The sequence below is a fragment of the Rhodotorula graminis genome (assembly GCF_001329695.1).
Source record: "Rhodotorula graminis WP1 unplaced genomic scaffold RHOBAscaffold_10, whole genome shotgun sequence".
NCBI lineage: Eukaryota > Fungi > Basidiomycota > Microbotryomycetes > Sporidiobolales > Sporidiobolaceae > Rhodotorula > Rhodotorula graminis.
In genome coordinates this window covers 849,887-867,953 of record NW_017264937.1, presented here as the reverse complement: position 1 = coordinate 867,953, position 18,067 = coordinate 849,887, and the positions used below count along the sequence as shown (strand labels likewise).

Here is an 18,067-nt window from a genome sequence, read left to right as displayed (position 1 = left end):
GGGTCTGGCACGAGTAAGGGAGCGGTGGCGAGGTCGAGATGACGGTTGCGCGGGTCGAGGCGCCGCCGGACGAGGTCGACGACGACGACGAGGACGAGGTGGTGGTCGTGAGGGTGACGAGCGACACGAGGTAGTTGTGCGCGAGGTGCTCGAGGCGACCGGACCAGGTCCACTCGGGGGCGTACAGGAGGGCGAGGGTCGGCTCGGTGAAGCCGGGGAGGAACGCCATCGAGACGACGTTGCGGACGGGAGGGGGTGCGCCGGGGAGGAACGCGTTGGACGCGGTCGAGGCTTGGGCCGAGGGGAGCGTCGACGAGCGCGAGGCGGTCGTCAGGGCGGCCGTGGCCGACTGCGAGGGCGCCGTGAGGGACGCGAGAGGGACGAGGTGCGAGGGTGCGTATGGGATCCTGCGCAGGCACGAGGAGAGGGTCAGGGCGTCCCCAAGGCCGGGCCGAAGGAGCCAGCGAGAGAGGGTTGCTCACGATCCGCCTTTGCCCTGCTGGTCCTCCCACGCGTCCTGGTCCATGCCGAGGCCCTCGAGGTCGAGGTCGTCGGCGAAGAAGGGCAAGAGGGCGAGGGTCGCGTCGCCGCCCGAGTTTGTCGGGAGGAGCATGGCGGCGAGGCGCGACGAGGGGTCGACGGCGACCATGGTCGGGCGGTCCTCGGCGACCTGGGGCAGCTTCTCGAACGTGTGGAGCGAGACGGGGACGAGGTCGTGCGCCGAGGCGGACCACTCGAGGAGCGTCATCTGCGGGGGGGCGGTCGCGGGTGGGTTAGTCTGTCTGTGAGGGATTGTGCTGGAGTGGTAGACAAGGGGCGGACCTTTGCATGGCGGAACGAGACGAGGAGGCGGTGAGCGTGGTCGTGCTTGGAGGCGAGGGTGGATACGCGGTCGAGCGAGACGACGTGGCCCTGGAGGTGGCGGGTGAGGACGTGGTCGAGGTGGCCATGGTCGGTGAGGCGGTACACGGTCAGGCGGTTGTTGTGGGCCGTGACGAGGTGGGTCGAGTGTGGGGAGAGGGAGCAGCTCAGGGCGAGGTGAGCTCCCGAGGGAGGCTGCACCTGGCGGTACTGGGCCGTCAGTGGGGCCATGGGCGTGGCTGTCCCTGCGGACGGTGGGTCCAGGCAGGACCTTGATCGAGCGAGAGGGAGGGGAGCGAGGTCGAGGTCGAGGTCGGTCGAGCACGAGGAGGACGACGACGGCGGGCGGCTCCCCCTCCCTCGCCTCTCTCGGCTAGACACTCGCTGCTGCTCGCACACCGGCCACCTGCGACTCGCACCAGGGCCTGATCGCGACCCTCGACCACCCCTCCCTCATTTGCGCCGCCCCCCGATCGACCCTTCCCCCTCCTCCTCCTCCCCTCGACGCGCTCCACCCCTCTCGCCATGGGTGCCTGTTCGAGCTGCTGCAGGGGTCCGTCCCGCTCCCTCCCCCTTCACCCAGAGGGCACACCCACTGACCCACCACCACCACCCCGCCCAACAGGCTCCACAAAGTCGGCCCCGTACGAGCCCCTCCTCCTCGACAACGAGCGCGAGGCCGTCGCCGACCTCCTCCAGTACCTCGAGAACCGCCAGGACACCAACTTCTTCACGGGCGAGCCCCTCGGCGCCCTGTCGACCCTCTCCTACTCGGACAACGTCGACCTGCAGCGCTCGGCCGCCCTCGCGTTTGCCGAAATCACCGAGAAGGACGTCCGCGAGGTGTCGCGCGAGACGCTCGAACCCATCCTCTTCCTCCTCAACTCGCACGACGTCGAGGTCCAGCGCGCCGCGTCGGCCGCCCTCGGCAACCTCGCCGTCAACGGTCCGTCCCCTCTCGTCGCTCCCCTCCCTCGCTCGGGGTCACTCGACTGACTCAGTCTCTACGCCCTCACAGCCGAGAACAAGCTCACGATCGTCAAGCTCGGCGGCCTCGAGCCCCTCATCCGCCAGATGCTGTCGCCCAACGTCGAGGTCCAGTGCAACGCCGTCGGGTGCATCACCAACCTCGCGACGCACGGTGCGCCCCGACCTTACCCTCTCTCTCTCTCTCTTTCTGTCGTGCGAGCGACCCTGACTCTGTGTGCGCGCCCCACCAGACGAGAACAAGTCGCGCATCGCCCGCTCGGGCGCCCTGTCGCCCCTGACGCGCCTCGCCAAGTCCAAGGACATGCGCGTCCAGCGCAACGCGACCGGCGCCCTCCTCAACATGACGCACAGCGACGACAACCGGCAGCAGCTCGTCGCGGCGGGCGCCATCCCCGTCCTCGTCAACCTCCTCGCGTCGACCGACACCGACGTCCAGTACTACTGCACGACGGCCCTCAGCAACATTGCCGTCGACGCCGACAACCGCCGCAAGCTGCAGCAGTCCGAGCCGCGCCTCGTCGCCAACCTGATCGGCCTCATGGACTCGCCGAGCCTCAAGGTCCAGTGCCAGGCCGCCCTCGCCCTGCGCAACCTCGCGTCCGACGGTGCGTCCCTCTCGCCTACTTCCCACCTGCCCCGGACTCGTCTGTCCCGACGAGATTTGAGGCTACGTCCAGGTCGCCGGTCTGGGACTGACACACGTTCTCCTTCCCCCGTCGCAGAGAAGTACCAGGTCGAAATCGTCAAGCACGGCGGCCTTCCCGCCCTCCTGCGCCTCCTGCGCTCGTCGTTCCTCCCGCTCGTCCTGTCGGCCGCCGCGTGCGTGCGCAACGTGTCGATCCACCCGGCCAACGAGTCGCCCATCATCGAGTCTGGGTTCCTCGCCCCCTTGATCGACCTGCTCGCGTACGACGAGAACGAGGAGATCCAGTGCCACGCCATCTCGACCCTGCGCAACCTGGCCGCGTCGAGCGAGGGCAACAAGCGCGCTATCGTCGATGCCGGCGCGGCCGAGCGCATTCGCGACCTCGTCCTCCAGGTCCCGGTCGCCGTCCAGAGCGAGATGACGGCGTGCGCGGCCGTTCTCGGCCTGTCTGGTGCGTCCCTGGCCCAACCTCTCTCTCTCACTTTCTCTCTCGTTCCCCAGACCGGCGCCGGGCCTCGCGCCGCCCGACGACCTCGCACTGACCCCCCGTCTCGCGGCGCCCACAGAGGACATCAAGACGGAGCTCCTCGACCTCGGCATCCTCGACGTCCTCATCCCGCTCACGGCCTCGCCGAGCGTCGAGGTGCAGGGCAACGCGGCGGCAGCGATCGGCAACCTCTCGAGCAAAAGTGCGTCCTCGTACCGCTCCTTCTTCTGTCTTTGCCCTTCCCGGCCCGTGAGGATCACCCCCCCTGACTCGTACTTTCTCCCTCGCCGCAGCCGACGACTACTCGCCGTTCGCCGCCGCGTGGGACTCGCCCGACAACGGCCTGCGCGGGTACCTGCAGCAGTTCCTCGCGAGCGACGACTCGACGTTCCGCCACATCGCCGTCTGGACCCTCGTGCAGCTCCTCGAGTCGCAGGGTGCGTCATCATCTCACCTTCTCTCGTCCTCGTCATTGCGGGACTCGTCGCGTCGCGCCTCGTCGTCGTCGTCGGCCCCGCACTGACCCCCCCACTTTCCCTCCCTCTCTCTCTCTCGCGCAGACGAGGCGCTCGAGTCGCTCATCCGCAACGCGACCTCGCTGCGCACGCTCGTCGCCGAGCTCGCCGCCGCGCCGCTCCCGCAGTCGGCGTCGTCGGCCGCGTCGGACAACGACGACGACGACGACGACGACGAGGACCCGGACGGCGGCGAGCGCGAGATTGTCGAGCTCGCGCGCACGGCGGCTGAGCTCATGGACGAGCCGGTGCGCGACTAGTTCGGCTCGTCGATTGTCGACGGCGTCGGCGCCCCTGCGTTTACCTCTACCTCTGCCTCGCCGTCGTTGACGGCGCTCGCCTTCTCTCTCGTTCTCGTGCCCTTGACGTAGTGTGCCTTTCTCTCTGATCTAGCTCGTGTCCATCCGTTGTAATCTGCGACTCATTCTTTCACTCGCACGAGGAACCCTGATCGCGCGCGAGCTGAGAGCCAGGGAGGGAGCTTCTCGCGTGAAGACGAGACGGAGGAAGAGTACGCCATGACTGAACCGTAGGTACTCCTCGGTTCAGGCAGTGTGTGTTTGAGGGTACGACAAAGAGATCGAGCAAGTCGGTATACGTGCAGCGTCCACTTTTGCTCTCTCGTCCTTGCTTGCTCGCGAAGGCCTGTCTCTCTCGTTCTCTCCGGGTCCGAGGCCGAGTCGAGGAGACTGCGAGAACGAGCGAAAGTCGAGTCGACGTTGCAAGGAGAGCGACAGAGTACAACTCGCGAGAACGAGGCCCGCCCTCCTCTCTCTCTCTCCCTCCTGCGCACTCTCGGCGACACGCGACGACGGCACCGCCTCGCCGACGCGAACGACGTATCGCGCACCGTCCTGCTGCGAGTCGAGCGTGAGCTGGCGAGCGGCGCTGAGGCGGTAGGTCGACAGGGCTGCGGCGCCGCGGCGGGAGCGGCTCGAGCGTGCGAGTCGCTCGACGACGACGACGGCGAGGCCGCCGCTCGACGACGCGCGAGGTGAGGTGTCGTGCATGCCGCTCGTGCTCAGGCGGAGCTCGACGTCCTCGATGAGGCAGGCGTTCGACGGCTTTGGCGACGAGCAGAACCCGCCCGACGGTCGACCTTCTCGAGTTGAGCGGCGCCCGAACCTTGTCGGCGAGTGCTGCGCCGAGCGTGGCTCCGTGCCGCGACGAGGGGGTGCGTCTCCTTGTGGCCAGAAGGGGGAGATGAATGTCGAAGAGAGCGAGAGAGGCTGCGGGCGCGTGGAGAGAATCAGTCACGGTCCGTCGCTCGATGAGGACAAACTGCGAGTTGCGACGCACCGATGCCGAGCGAAGCAGAAGAATGGTGCTGCCCTCGCGCCCCTTTCCCGCCGTCGTGGCCGCGCAGAAGCCATCTCCTGCTCCTCCTGCTCGTCCGCTCCAACGAGGCCCGTGCAACTCTCAGTCCGCCCGCCGCGCCTCGCCGTGATCCCCACCGTGTCCGTGTGCCATGCTGGAGGAGGACCAGCGTCGCGGTCGTGTCGCAACGTGCAGAACGAGGCGAGGGCGATGACGTCGAGGAGGAGGGAGGCGGTGCGAGGAGGTGAGGAACTTGTCGGCGGCTGTGGCTCGGCTTTGGCGCAGTGAGGGGGTTGACTGGGCTGAGGGAAGCTGCTGAGGTCGGCTAGGGCAGTTCTGGACGGCCACACGGGCGTGGAGCGCCGAGATGTGAGGTTGGCGGACAAAGGCGCGAGAGGGGAGGAGCAGCGAAGCGAGTTGGCGCTCTGGACGCGTCGAACGCGGTGGCGGTGTCGAAAGAGAGCTGGAAAAGGTGCACGAGCGTGTAGCTGCTCGGCTCGTGCGAGTGCAGAGGAGGGAGGAGCGCGGTCAGATGAAGCTGCCGCCTCGCTTCCCCTCTCCTCTCTCCCACGACAGCTACTACTCGCACGAACGCAGGCTAGCCGACAGCTGCTTCGTGCCAGGCCGCCGGCCATGGCGCCAGCCACCCGCATCCCCGCCTCAGCGCCAACCTCGCTGGCCGCTCCTCCTCGCCGCCTCCCTCCTCGCGACGACGAGCCACCTCCCGCTCCTCATCCACAACGCGGGCCCGCCCCCCGACGCGCCGACGGCCTTCCCGTCGCCTCTGCCCCGGCTGCCGGCAAGGCCCGCCGTGTCGCCGTCGCCCAGCCGGCGCCTCCCGTCCCGACCTCGACCACGACCTCGAGCTCGTACAAGGGCCGGTCGGCCGACGCGCGCGGGCAAGGAGGGGCGTCCAGGGTCAAGCCCAGTCAGTGCAGGACGGTGCCCGAGCCGTTGAAGCACAAGCCCGGAACTGCCTCGACCGCCGCGACCTCGCGCCAACCCGGCGCCGCGCCCTCGTCCACTGCCCGCCGCGACGCCGCCGCCGCCGCCGCAGCCCCGTCGACCGTCGTCGCCAACAAGAAGCGCAAGTCGGTCGCCGTCGAGGCCGAGCCGGCCAAGCGCGCGCGCACGGGCGGCCCGCAGCCCTCGCGCGTGGAGGTGGCCGAGGACGTCGCCGTGCGCGGTCAAGGGCGCGCCAAGGTCGCGGGCAAGACGAGCAGCCGCAGCTCGGGCTTGCGAGGTCGGCGCGACCAGGGCAAGGGCGCGGGCGCGGGTAAGATCGAGGCGCGCCCGTCCAAGTTCGCCGGTGCGTCGGGCGCCTCGTCACCCGAGCGCGCGCACAAGGACCCGCAGCTCGAGCAGCACGGCAAGGTCGCCTTCAACGCCGACGGCGTGCCGGTCGTCGCGAGCAAGAAGCGCAAGGTGCACGCCCTCGTCGACGAGGTGCAGCTCGAGAACGAGGTGCGTCTCTCGTCCTCCTCCCTCTCGCCTCTGCAGGATAGAGCTCATCATGTCGTCCCTCCCCGCAGAACGACGACGCCTCTCGCGGCAACAAGAAGCGCAAGAGCAACGCCGCACGCGCGGCGCTCACGCCCTCGCCGCCTCGTCGCCGTCGCCCTGCGCCCGCACCTTCCGGCCGAGCCGCCCCGGCGCCGCAGCCCCAGGTCCCCGCCCAGCTCCAGCGCCCGCCCGTGCCCGGCCGCAACCCGTCGTCGAGGGTGCACGACGTCGCGCACCGGCGCAACGCCTCGGCGCCGGCACCGGCGCTCAAGCCCTCGGCGGCCTTCGTGGGCCCGCCCCCGCCGCGCCCTCCCGTGCCACGCCCCTCGCCCAAGTTCCTCCCCAACGCGGCCAAGCGCGAAAAGGACCGCGCCGAGGGCGTCAAGGCGCGCGTGCCGGAGCCGACGACAGCGCTGTACCGGCGCCAGGGCAGCGCGCTCGCAGGCGCCGCTCAGCCTCGCGGCCCGCTCGTCGCCGTCAAAACCGTCGGCAAGAGCAAGAAGGTCGTCGTCGCTGAGCCGCAGCCGCAGCCGCAGCCGCCGCGAGCCGAGAAGCCGCAGCGCAGCCGCAGCACGGGCCAGGGTGCCAGTCGCGGCGGGGGCGACGTCGAGTCGGCGCGCGACCTGCGCCACGAGCGCTACGAGCGCGTCGAGCGGGACGAGCGCCAGGTGCCGAGAGCGGCGACGACGAGCGGCGCACTCGCCGGGCCCGGCCCGAGGAGCGAGGCGGCGGCGAGCGCGGCGCGGCAGATGGCGCTCGTGCGGGGCGAGGGGGGCGCGCCGGGCGTTGGCGAGGTCAAGGGGAGAGGAGGGGGCACGGGCATGGAGCGGGTCCGGGCCGGGAAGGCGGCAGCAGGGCGGTCGATGGCGGAGGACGTTGAGGCGCAGCGGGCGCTACACGCGGCCGTCAAGGGGCTCAGGGTCAGAGCCTATCTGGCGAAGCAGGGGCCAGAGGTACGTCCTCGACCTTCTCCACCTCCCCTCGTTGTCGCAGAGGACGAGCTTGAGCGCGAACTGACCATCGCTCGTCCGCTCTGCAGCAGAAGGAGTCGGCCAACTCGGTCGGCCCTGACTCGGACAACTCGCTCGTCGGGTACGAGGAGCTCGTCGACGTGAGTCCCCTTCCTCTGCCTCTCTCGCCTCGTCCCGCCGAGCCGAACTGACCCACGCACACGGCGACCCGCAGAACGCCGACGACGACGTCGCCCTCCTCAACGAGGCGCAGCCCGCGCTCGACCCGTCGAGCGCCGGCGATGACGACGACGACGACGAGCTGCGCGAGCGCGCGCCCGACGACGCACTCGAGCGGCGCCGACGCGCCGACGCCTGGGCGGCCGGGCGGCACGAGCGCGGGCTGCGCAACGCCCGCCTGCGTGCGGAGCGCGAGTACTGGGAGGCCGAGTGGCGCGACTTGACGCGCCGCTACGATGAGTTTGTCGCGAGCGAGCGAGCGGCGCGCGAGGCGTTGTGGCAGGAGGTGTGCGCGCTCGAGGAGGCGGCTCGTCGCCATGTGCGTCCCCTCTTCTCGCGCATCGGCTCCTGTCCCTCCTCGCGAACGCGCAGCGGATCCTGACCCTCGCCTTTCGCCCCCTCGCAGCTCGCCACCCTCGCCGACCTCGACTCGTCCGCCTCATCCGCGGCCGCGAGCGACGGCGCCGACGACGCGCAGCCCTCGCCGCGCCTCCCGCACCCGCACCAGCGCCGCCGCAGCTCGGTCGTGCACGAGCAGCGCCAGGGCGAGCGGGCGAGCGACGTCGAGGAGGAGGTCGAGGAGGGCCCGGCGGGAGCGCCCGAGCGGGAGCAGGAGCAGGAGGACGACCTGGGGCCGGTCGGCGCCGCCGAGCTCGACGAGGACGACGGCGCGGGCGAGGAGGATGGTGCGGTACAGCAGGGTGTCGGGCAGGCGGCACAAGGCCAGCTCGACGAGGGCGAAGCCGAGGTGCGCTCCCCTCTCCCTCGCCTCGCTCCCTCTCTCTCTCTCGCGCGAGAATACTGACTCCCTGCACTCGCAGGGTCGCTCGTCATCGCCCGTCCAGCATGCTCAGCAGCACGCCGCCGACCAGGTGCGTCGCCCGTCCGACTTGCGCTCGACCCTCCTCTTCCTCGGGCGGCCCTGACTCTCGTCCTCTCCTTTCCTCCTCGCCCTCGCAGGACAAGCGCGTCGTCGAGCAGGGCGACGACGACGGCTACATCTTCGACCAGGACTTTGGCGGCGGCGCGAGCAGCAGCAGCCCGCCGGCCGACCCCGACCGCCGCCGCGCCAGCCTCGACCCGCGCGCCGACCACCGCCCCTCGCCCTCACCCTCACGCTCACCCTCGCCCTCGCCCTCGCCCTCGTCTCAGCCCGAGCCCGAGCCCGCCGCCGCCAAGCGCCAGACGGTCCGCCAGCCGGCCGCCGCCGCCGCCAAGAAGGCGCCTCAACCCGCCGCGCAGCCTGCGCCTCGCCCCGTCCTGCCCCCGAGCAAGGCCCGTCCACCCGCCGTGCGCCCGCCGGGCGCCCCGTCCGCGCGCACCTCGCGCACTGGCGCAGCCGCCTCGCGCTCGTCCGTCGAGGAGCGCACCCGCCCTCGCCCGCCGCCGCCGTCGTCGCCCGACTCGCGCGCCGCGACGAACAAGGCGCCGCGGTCCAAGATGACCAAGGCCGAGCGGCGGCGCGTGTTTGGCAAGAAGGGCCGCCCGACGCAGTGCCCGATCAACGGGAAGAACCGCGCATGCTGTTCATTGCGCGAGGACCGCCTCAAGTGGCGCCCGCGCAACTGGGCCCGCCAGCCCTCGTCGTCGCCGTCGCCGTCGCCGTAGCCGTCGCCGTCACCGCCGCCATCGCCGCCAAAGAAAAGGGCAAGGGCGGGCGCCGCGACGGGCGTTGAGGAGGTTCCTCGTCCACCCTTCCTTTCAGTTTCTTCGTCCCGCATCTTCCCCAGCCTCCTTCTTATCTCTCTCTCTCGCTCTCGCTGTCTCTATCTGTCTCTCTCTGTCTCTCTATCTGTCAGCAGTGCCATCCCTGTCGTCGTACCGTCTTGAACAGCATTTTGCAACTCTCTCTGCCTCGTGCGCTCTCACTCTACGCAGGGTCCCGCCGCCGACAGCGAGAGTACGTCCGGCGCCGTCGGCTCGCTCACTGCTCGAGTGAGAGGCGATGCAGCGGTGCTTGAGCGCGAGACGGACGGGCCTGCGTCGAGTCGGTGTCGGGCGAGGGCGAGGCGAGGAGAGGGGGGGAGGAGCGCGAGGGTGGGGCGGGACGAGCGCGGCAGCTATGCCTGATGCCGAGTACAGGGTGGCGTGTGCAGCACGGGCACCTCGCGGATGCGAGAGGCCGAGAGAGAGAGCAAGCGAGGCCCGCTTCCCTCTTGCTCCTCGTCCCTACCGCCGCTCTCGCCGTGGGCCACCATGGCCCGGTCAGTGAGCCCAAAGAGCTTCAAGGACCGCAAGGTGCGCCCTGCCCCTTCCCCTCGCACGCGTTCTCGCCCTCCCTGACCCTCTCCCCCCTCATCTCTCAACGCGAAGACGGCTCGCCCGCGCAAGCCCAATCACACGCTCGGCGAGCAGCTCCAACTCGGCGTGAGCACTCTCAGTCCCTCGCTCGTCGCATGCGCGCATCCGTAGCTGACCTCGCCGCCCTCGTGCCGCGCAGTTTCGCCCGATGAGCAAGCCGTCGCTCGCCGGCAAGGACAAGACGGCCGAGGGCAAGAGCTTGACGACCTCGGGTGGCAAGGGCAAGGACAAGGCTGTCCATCTCGGCGAGCTCAGCGTCAACCGCGTCCAGGACCAGGTGCGCCCCCGTCTCGCTCTCCCTCCCCACCCTCAGTTGCGCGTGACGACGCGGGCGCCGGGCACACGAGCTCATCGTCTCGACCCTCCTCGCTCGCAGCTCAACTCGGAAGACGACGACGACGACGACGACGACGACGACGACGACGACGACGACGACGACGACGACGACGACGACGACGAGCGCCTTCCCATACCTCGGTTCAAGTTCCGCGAGGCGCCCGTCCCGGTCGCCAAAGCACCCGCCGAGAAGCTTCAGCCTCGCGCGGCGCGCGTGACCGCAATCTCACGCATCCGGGGCATGAAGCCCCTCAAGGTGCGTCCCAGCTTCATTTCCTCTCTGCTCGCCGCCTCCCGAGCGCGGCTGACCCGTCGTCTCCCACCCCGTCCTCCCTCCTCTCGGCGCGCACAGACGTCCTCCTCTCGGCGCGCACAGTCGTTTTCGGCGATCACGTCGCGCAGGAAGAAGCCCCTGCTCAAGGACGTCGAGGACGGCGGCATCGTTTGGGACGATGGGAGCTTGCCGCACTCGAGGAGGCCGACGAGGCGCCGTGACGCTCGTCTTCCCGCTGTCGCAGTGCGTCCTCCCTCTCCTTCTCTCTCTCGCCGCGCCGACCGTACAGTCCCTGACGGACGTCGGGCACCTGCAGGAGGAGCCGGTGGCTGCAACTGTCGATGAGGACGACTACGACGACGACCCCGACGACGAGCTCCGCTTGGTCCCGGTCAAGACGCCCGCCCTGCTCCTGCCCAAGCCCAAGAAGAAGAAGAAGGCGGTGCGTCCCTCTCTCTCTCTCTTTCTCGGCACTCTCTCAGCGACGAGACTGACGAGCTTTGCCCCTCGTGCCGCAGCGCAAAATCTCGACCCTCGTGCTTGAGGACTCGGACGACGAGGCCTTGAACGCGACGCCCGAGGTGCCGGACGTGCCTGCCCTGCCTGAGCCTGTGCGTCCACGCTCGCGTCTCTCTTCCCGTCCTGTCGAGCGTCGCACTGACCCTCGCGTTCCTCGATCGTCCCTCGCCGTGTTCCTCGCAGGTCCAGGTCGTCGCGGCCGTCCCTCCTCCTCCTGCTCCTCCTCCTCTCGCCGCCGAGACGCCGCACGAGGTGCCTCAAGAGCACAGCGACGCCGAGGACGACGCGGCCGAGGTCGACCGCCTGTGGGACGCGATCGATGCCCAGTTGCTCGAGCTCGAGATGCAGCTCAACGTGCCGGTGCGTCCTCCGTCCGCATGATCCTGTCCCGCCCTTGTCCTCCTTCCTCGTCCTCGCCTGTCCGCCTCGCCCCGTCGCACGCACGAGCCTGACCCTCTCGTGCCGCACTCTCTGCAGCCCGCCACCACCACCTCCACCGCCACCTCTGGCGCCACCAACGCGCCAGCGCCGTACCCGCGCACGGGCTTCCACGCCGCCCTCGTCCGGCACGGCCTCGGGCCCGCTGCCTCGACCCTCTCGCACCACCAGCCCCTGCACACGCAGACGCACTCGCGCCAGCTTCCCCAGCACCCGCCCCTGCACGCGCACGAGCAACCGCACCAGCAACCGCACCAGCCCCTGCACCCGCTCCGGCGCGCAGGCCTCCAGCTCGCGCCCTCGTCGCGCGAAGCAGCTCGTCGGCGGGCGCTCGGCGAGGGGCGGGACGAGGAGGCGGGGGCGTCGGGCTCGACGACGGTCGGGCGCGAGGGGGAGCAGGTCGATCAGGTCGAGCGGGGGCTCGTGCGAGGGCGAGCGCGCGTCGTGCCGCGCGAGGCTGAGGCGGAGCGGAAGGGGGAGGGGGAGGTGCAGGAGCCGGTCGGGCCGCTCGACGACGACGAGGGCGAGGGCGAGGGCGAGCTGAGCGGCTCGATGAGCTTCGAGCCGAGTTGGTTGGCGAGGACGCCCCAGCGCTTCCGTCGGTGAGCGTCTCGCGCGGGCCATGGTTTCCCCCCTCCTCGACCTCTTTTTTGTTTTCCCTCAGCAGTGCACCCTCCCTCTCTCCCTCGTCAGCTTATTAGTGCCATGTCGATGTAGACTATCTTGCATTGCTCGTCCTGCCCCCACTCTCGCCGTCGCTCGCGCCGCCCGAGAGAGAGAGCCACGTCACCTGCCGCCCGCTCCGGCTCGAGGTGGCGCTTGGACGGCTCGGTGCGCCTGTGGCGAGGGCGCCACGCTGCGTGCGCTACTCGCCGAGCGCGAGCGCGCATCGTGCCGCCCCTCTGCGCCATCAGCTCCTCGTCGTCGACCTCGCCTTGCGCGACGAGCCCACGCCCTGCGGCTCCCTTGTGCAGCTCAACCCGCTCTGCAGACAGTGGATGCGCTCATCGCTCGTGCGCCTCACCGTCTGTGGTCCGCGAGCGGGCGAGCACCCTCTCCCTCTCTCTCTCTCGCTTTCTCGCCTTCCTCCTCGTCGTCGCTCCTCTGAGGGCGTCACGGCGCTCCGGCCGCTCCATCCGCCTCGCGCCACGCTCAACCCTGCGGGCAAGCTTTACCGCTCTCGAGGCGCCCCGCGTCCCCTCTGCGGCTCAGTCCTCGCTCGAAACTCAAGGGCCCGTGCACCGCTGCTGCGACGGCCCTCTGCGCTCGACGTGCGCCGCTCGTCCAGCTCAGCTCTCGCTCGGTCGCTTCGGGCTGCGCGCTCTCTGCTGTGCTCGACGGGCGTCTCATGCCCCGAGAACAACGAGCCGAGCACGACGAATCAAGTCACTCGCGCTTCGCTCTCTCTCTCTCCCTCTCTCTGTGCACGCCCTCGTCGCGACAAGGGCCAGGAAATTTGCGGAATCTCTGTTGAAGAGATAACTAGAGGAAGAGGCTACTCAAAGGTCTCTGTTGAAGAGAGGACTCGAGGGGTGGACGAAAAAAGCGAAAAAGGAGGAGGAGAGGGGAGGGAGGAGGCGACAAAAGGAGGACGAGGGCGAGAGAAAGGACAAAGTGGAGAGGGGAACAAAACGTGGGACGAAGGAGGGAGAGAGAGAAAGGAAGGAGGAAAGGAGAGAGAGGGAGAGAGAAAAGCGAGAGAGGAGAGGGAAGGCGCGAGAGAGGAGGGGGAAGAGGAGGAAGGAAGAGGCGAGGCGCTGTTCGACGACGATGGTACGACGACTTAGACAAAGTCGCCGCGGAGGCGGCGCACGAGCTGCATGTCGCGCTGCATGACAGTAACACGTTTGGCGTGCAGCGCGAGCAGGTTCGAGTCCTCGAACAGGTGCACGAGGTACCTGCCCGCGAACGAGGACGAGGCGAGTCAGTCCGTGTCGTCGTGAACGAGGCCTACGACGAGGCTCGGCGTCGACGAGCGAGGGGACGAGGAGGAAGAGGGGAAAAGAAGAAGGGAAAGGAGGGACGCACGCCTCGGTCGCCTCCTGAAGCGCGAGCAGCGCCGAACTCTGCCAGCGCAAGCCGACGCCCTCCTCCTCGGCGATGTCCATGGCGATCTCGCGCACGACGCGCGCGAAGGGGAGCTTCTTGACGAGGAGGTCGGTCGACTTTTGGTACATGCGGATCTCCTTGAGCGCTTTCGCGCCGGGCTTGTAGCGGTGAGGCTTCTTGGCGACAGCTGCGGCGTCGGGAGGAACGAGGAGGGGGACAAGGCGAGGTCAGCGAGCGGGTCCTGAGCGCCGGTGGCGAGGGCGAGGGGGGCGAGAGGGCGAGGAGGAGGAAGCGGGACGCACCGGCCGTCTTGGGCTTGGGCTGGGGCTTGGCTTTGCCCTTGCCCTGCGCAGCGCCGCCGAGAGGCTTCGGGGCCACGATGCGGCCGGCGAGGGCGTTCTTGCCTCCCTTCTTGGCCGTGACCTTCACACGCGCCATCTTGTGCGAGAGGTGGTGGTGGTGGTGGTGGCGGTGCGCGGTAGCTCGAGGTGAGTCGAGCGAGAGGCGAGTGATGGGAAGGAGAGAGAGAGGCGAATTTGCGAGGCGAGGCGAGAGCGAGCTAGCGAGGACAAGGGGGAGCGAGCGGACGGACGCGACTCGTAGCGAGCGAACCAGGGCTCGAGAGAGGCTGAGACTACTTCGTGCGTGGACTTGTGAAGCTACAGAGTAGGTGTGGGCTTCTACCTTGCAGAAGGCAGACCAGCACAAGGAGCGAGAACCGTCGAAAGTCGAGAGGAGGAGTGCGAGGCGAACGGTCCGTCTCTCCTGTCCGCCGGCCCGGGGATACCGACCGAGATGGCTGCGGAATCTCGCGAAAGGGGCCGCACGTGGACCCGCAGTGCGCCCCTGGCGAGAAGATGAGGTACGCGCGTCCGTCGGCGAGCGAGAGGAGAAGCGCAATCGCCGAGATGAGCTGCGAGATCAAGTCTTAGCTTTCTGCTCAATGGAGTGTTCACTCGAGCGAAGGCAAGTAGCGTCCGGGGACCGACGCGGCGAGAGAGAGTCGACGAGGCAAGTCGACTTGGGAAGGTCGCGGCACACGAGGCCTGAGCGTCGGCCAACCGCTTCCCTCGCTTCTCTCATGATCTCGCGGCGGCAAAAAGAGCCTCACCTGAGCCCGTACGAGGCTGCGCGGCAAAAGATAACGACGACCAGAGCAGGACTTGAACCTGCGCAGGCAGAGCCTAACAGATAAGCGGTAATTCTAGTCTGTCTCCTTAACCACTCGGACATCTGGCCAACAATGACGAAAGACCCGTCTTTGTACATACTCGTAGCGCATAACCAAAGGAAGGTCGAGAGGAAGGGAGAACGATCCGCGTTGGGATGAGCGACATGCGTGCGCCTGCCCTTTCAGCTTCGCTTCTTTCCACAGCTGCGCTCGTCGAGAGCGCTGCTCGAAGTGCCTTACGTGGAAGACCGCGTGTTCGAAAGGCCGGCACGCTGCCGCCGAGACGAAGCCGCGAAAGCAAGCTGAGGGTCAGATCGTCGCAAGTACTGCGTCCTCTGGCGTCGGCGTGCTTTCCCTCGCTCGGTTGCGCGCCGGCCGCCGATTGCAAAGCCTTGTTCGCGACTCTTTCCACTGTCTCGCGACCCTGTGCGTGCGCAACGTCTCGACGACGGCCCGCGTCCGTTCGACCTTCTCAAGTTGACGCTCACGCTCGAAGCGACACTGCTGCGAGCCCGGACCGGCGCTCGAGCGTCCCGAGGCTGCTACATTGTGCAAGCTCGTCGACAGAAGGAGCAGGAGAAGGTGAGGGCCGGCTCGAGCAGAGAACGCAACGCTCGAAAGCGGGGCTCGAGCGCTCAAAGCGGCGACGGCAGCGACGCCGCGGCACCCCTGCTGCGTCCGTGTTTGGCTCTCATGGCCCGCAGAGACACTCTGCAGACGTCGCAGGCACGAGAACGCTTGGTCTACGACGGTGCGAGCCGAGTCGAGCAGCGCACGAGCCGCCTTTTTCGTCTTCTCTGCGTGCGTCTGATCTGTACGTTGAACTGCGCTGCGCCGCTATCTACCAGGGGATCTAGCTCATCGGTAGAGCGCTCGCTTAGCACCATCGTGTGCGAGAGGCGCAGGGTTCGACTCCCTGGTTCTCCAGATCTTCTTTTGCCGCTCGCACAGGGCGTCCCTCGACGCACCCGACGTTCGCGGGACCCGCGCTTTCTTTTGCTTGCGCTCTGGGGCAAAGGGCAACAAGCGGTCGAAAGCCAGACGGTCAGAGCACGGCGGCACTTTGACCTTCTCAAGTCGAGCCTCTTCCTCGCGCTGCTCTCGCCCCTCGCTCTCAGGCAGTCTCTCGCTCGCTGCGCGCACGCACAACAAAACTCATGCACTGCACGTCCCCTCCGACTCGGGCACCCCACACTGCGCCCTCGTCTCACCGCCCCCTCTTCTCCTCGACGTCGTCCTCCGGGTCGGGCCGGTCGTCGAAGACCGTCTTTGGCTGAGTCGCGGCCCACGCCTTGGTCCACGTGTTGTCGTTCGGGTCGGCCGTGGCGTACTTGAGGAGCGCTTCGCGGGGCTGTTTGTGGCGCGGGCAGGGCGAGGGGCGAGGGGCGAGGGGCGAGGGAGGGGGGAGGAAGAAGGCGAGTCGAGGAGGGACGGCGAGAGAGAGGGTCGAGACGCCGAGAGAGGCGAAGGAGGGGGTCGAGGGCGCAGGTGCGAGGGCGGCGAGGAGGAGGAGGGCGAGGACGAGGGAAAGGACAACGAGGGAGAGAGCAAAGTCAGCGCTCAGGTCCGCCGCCGGTGCCTCGCCGCACAACTCGCTCGCTCGCTCGAGAGAGAGAGAGAGCACAGGAGCCCGACTCACGTCCTGGTCGCGAATGTTGTTGCGCACGAGGCCCTGCACGACGTGCTGCGTCGCGGCGGCGCCGATGCGGCCGCCCTTGCCCGGGCCTTGGACGGGCGGCACTGCGAGCGCGCGAAAGGGACGGCGCGGTCAGTTGGCGCGCTCGAGGAGGGCTCGGTTGGCCTGGTTGTCGGACGCAGGGAGAGGGAGGGAGAGAGGAAGGGAAGAGAGGGAGAGAGACGTACTCGGCTTCATCGTCTTCTGCGGATCGTGCCTCTCCCTCTCCCTCCTCCTCTTGCCGCCCCTGCCCCCGGCACTGACCTGGCCCTCGTCCTTGAACATGGGCAGCGAGTGCGGCGCAATGATTGGCCCGCCGACCCCTGCCCCCTCGCCTGCGTCTCCTCCCGCCGCCGAGTACGCGAACGAGTCCTCGAGCTGGCGCGCCTTGGGCGCCCGCGCGACGGCGAGCGTGATGCCCTTGGTCGCCGACGAGGGCGAGTACAGGACGTGGATCGAGCCGTCGGCCGAGCCGGTGAGGATCTGGTGCGTGGACGGGTGGGGGCGGGAGGTGGGGGAAGGAGGAGAAAGAGAGAGAGGGGAGAGGAAAGAGGAGGAGGGACAAGATGTTGTCAGCTCGTGCGCTCGCGCGAGAGGTTAGGGAGGGAGACAGCGGTCGCGAGGCCGGGCGAGGGGGCGAGAGGCGGCGCACCTGGTTGATCTTGGGGTGCCACAAGACGCGCACGACCGAGAAGGGCGAGATGTCTGCGAGCCGGGGCAGGCCGAGCGTCGGTCAGTTGCCCGTCGGTTGTCGTCGTCGGCTCGTCTCGTCGACGTCGAGGATGATGGCGGCGAAAAGAGGGCGAGAAAAGGGAGAAAGAGGGAGAGGGAAGGGAAGGGAAGGAGAGGGGAGATGGGGAAAGGGTCTGTGCGGCCGAGCCGACGTGGCGCCCTCCCTGCGAGGCGAGGGGAAAGAGAGAGAGAGAGAGAGAGAGAGAGAGAGAGAGAGAGGCAGCGAGGACTCACTAATCTCCCTCACCTTCTCCATCCCCTCTGTCCGGAACACCACGACCTTCCCCATCCCGACCTCGCCCCCCATCTCCCTCTCAAGCTCCCTCGCGCGCTCCTCGTCGGCTCCGCCACCGCCAGCGAGCACGCCGGCGCGGTTGCCGGCCGTGCCCGTGAGGACGTACTGCCCGTCGGGCGAGAAGCACGCGTTGGTCTCGCCGTTGAGCGAGGGGAGCGACGTGGCGGTCGACAGGGGCTTTTTGAGCGCTTTCGGGTTCCACACTGGTGCGGGGCGAGGGCGAGGGCGAGGGCGAGGGCGAGGTGAGGCGAGGCGAGGGCGAGGCGAGAGAAGCGAGGGAGGCGAGGGAGGGAGGGAGAGAGAGGTGGTGGCGGTGAGACGAGGAAGGAGGAAGGAGAGAGAGGGTCGTCGGCAGGAGGAAGGAGGCGAGGCGAGGCAAGAAAGAGGGCGTCAGTACATCTCCCTGACCAACTCGAACCCTCGCACCACGCCCTCCTCGCGCTTGAGGAAGAGGGAAAGAGAGAGAGAGAGAGAGCGCTTGCCCACGACGCACGCTTGAGCGTCCCGTCCCCTCCCCGGGTGACGAGGTACTTGCCGTCGGGCGAGAACGCGATGCAGCTCGTCGTCGTGCCCTTGTCGTGCGCCTTGTCGCAGCTCTGCGGGTGCGGGCGGGCGAGAGGGTGCGGGTGAGGGGGGGCGAGGGGTTGGGGGGTTCAGGGCGAGGGAGAGGGCGAGGGAGTGAGGGAGAGGGAGAGGACGAGGGGATGAGGTGAGGGGATGAGGGCGAGGGAGAGAAGGAGAGGGCGAGAGGGCGAGAAAGGACGTGCG

General features: G+C 68.8%; 5 protein-coding genes and 2 non-coding genes across 7 annotated transcripts; 4 read left to right on the top strand and 3 right to left on the bottom strand.

Annotated features, from left to right (window-relative positions):
* Nucleotides 1-1,386: 1,386 nt before the first annotated feature.
* On the top strand, nucleotides 1,387-3,947 carry RHOBADRAFT_48766 (uncharacterized protein; the record flags this gene model as incomplete). Its single annotated transcript, XM_018415184.1, has 8 exons — nucleotides 1,387-1,414; nucleotides 1,487-1,807; nucleotides 1,880-2,002; nucleotides 2,082-2,456; nucleotides 2,574-2,948; nucleotides 3,064-3,186; nucleotides 3,278-3,421; nucleotides 3,545-3,947. The coding sequence occupies 8 exons, from the start codon at nucleotides 1,387-1,389 to the stop codon at nucleotides 3,757-3,759; spliced, it is 1,704 nt and encodes a 567-aa protein (XP_018269821.1). The 3' UTR covers nucleotides 3,760-3,947.
* A 1,502-nt stretch (nucleotides 3,948-5,449) lies between these two features.
* On the top strand, nucleotides 5,450-9,117 carry RHOBADRAFT_45728 (uncharacterized protein; the record flags this gene model as incomplete). The annotated part of the gene is made up of 7 exons (XM_018414658.1): nucleotides 5,450-6,280; nucleotides 6,349-7,272; nucleotides 7,359-7,430; nucleotides 7,505-7,828; nucleotides 7,916-8,257; nucleotides 8,331-8,381; nucleotides 8,470-9,117. 7 exons carry the CDS (start codon nucleotides 5,450-5,452, stop codon nucleotides 9,115-9,117), a joined length of 3,192 nt encoding a protein of 1,063 aa, XP_018269820.1.
* A 588-nt stretch (nucleotides 9,118-9,705) lies between these two features.
* RHOBADRAFT_45727 (uncharacterized protein) lies at nucleotides 9,706-11,983 on the top strand (the record flags this gene model as incomplete). Its single annotated transcript, XM_018414657.1, has 9 exons — nucleotides 9,706-9,747; nucleotides 9,823-9,876; nucleotides 9,950-10,087; nucleotides 10,187-10,402; nucleotides 10,523-10,663; nucleotides 10,737-10,862; nucleotides 10,939-11,031; nucleotides 11,123-11,299; nucleotides 11,417-11,983. The coding sequence occupies 9 exons, from the start codon at nucleotides 9,706-9,708 to the stop codon at nucleotides 11,981-11,983; spliced, it is 1,554 nt and encodes a 517-aa protein (XP_018269819.1).
* A 1,177-nt stretch (nucleotides 11,984-13,160) lies between these two features.
* RHOBADRAFT_16612 (uncharacterized protein) lies at nucleotides 13,161-13,626 on the bottom strand (the record flags this gene model as incomplete). Its single annotated transcript, XM_018412327.1, has 2 exons — nucleotides 13,161-13,275; nucleotides 13,406-13,626. Coding segments are annotated over 2 exons (336 nt in total), but the record flags the coding sequence as incomplete, so codon positions are not given.
* Nucleotides 13,627-14,574: 948 nt separating this feature from the next.
* RHOBADRAFT_t82 lies at nucleotides 14,575-14,665 on the bottom strand. Its single transcript has one exon. It is a non-coding gene; the product is annotated as a tRNA-Ser (tRNA).
* A 779-nt stretch (nucleotides 14,666-15,444) lies between these two features.
* RHOBADRAFT_t84 lies at nucleotides 15,445-15,524 on the top strand. The gene has a single exon. It is a non-coding gene; the product is annotated as a tRNA-Ala (tRNA).
* A 280-nt stretch (nucleotides 15,525-15,804) lies between these two features.
* RHOBADRAFT_45725 (uncharacterized protein) lies at nucleotides 15,805-17,895 on the bottom strand (the record flags this gene model as incomplete). Its single annotated transcript, XM_018414656.1, has 6 exons — nucleotides 15,805-15,948; nucleotides 16,237-16,337; nucleotides 16,533-16,755; nucleotides 16,925-16,977; nucleotides 17,356-17,502; nucleotides 17,793-17,895. Coding segments are annotated over 6 exons (771 nt in total), but the record flags the coding sequence as incomplete, so codon positions are not given.
* Nucleotides 17,896-18,067: the final 172 nt, after the last annotated feature.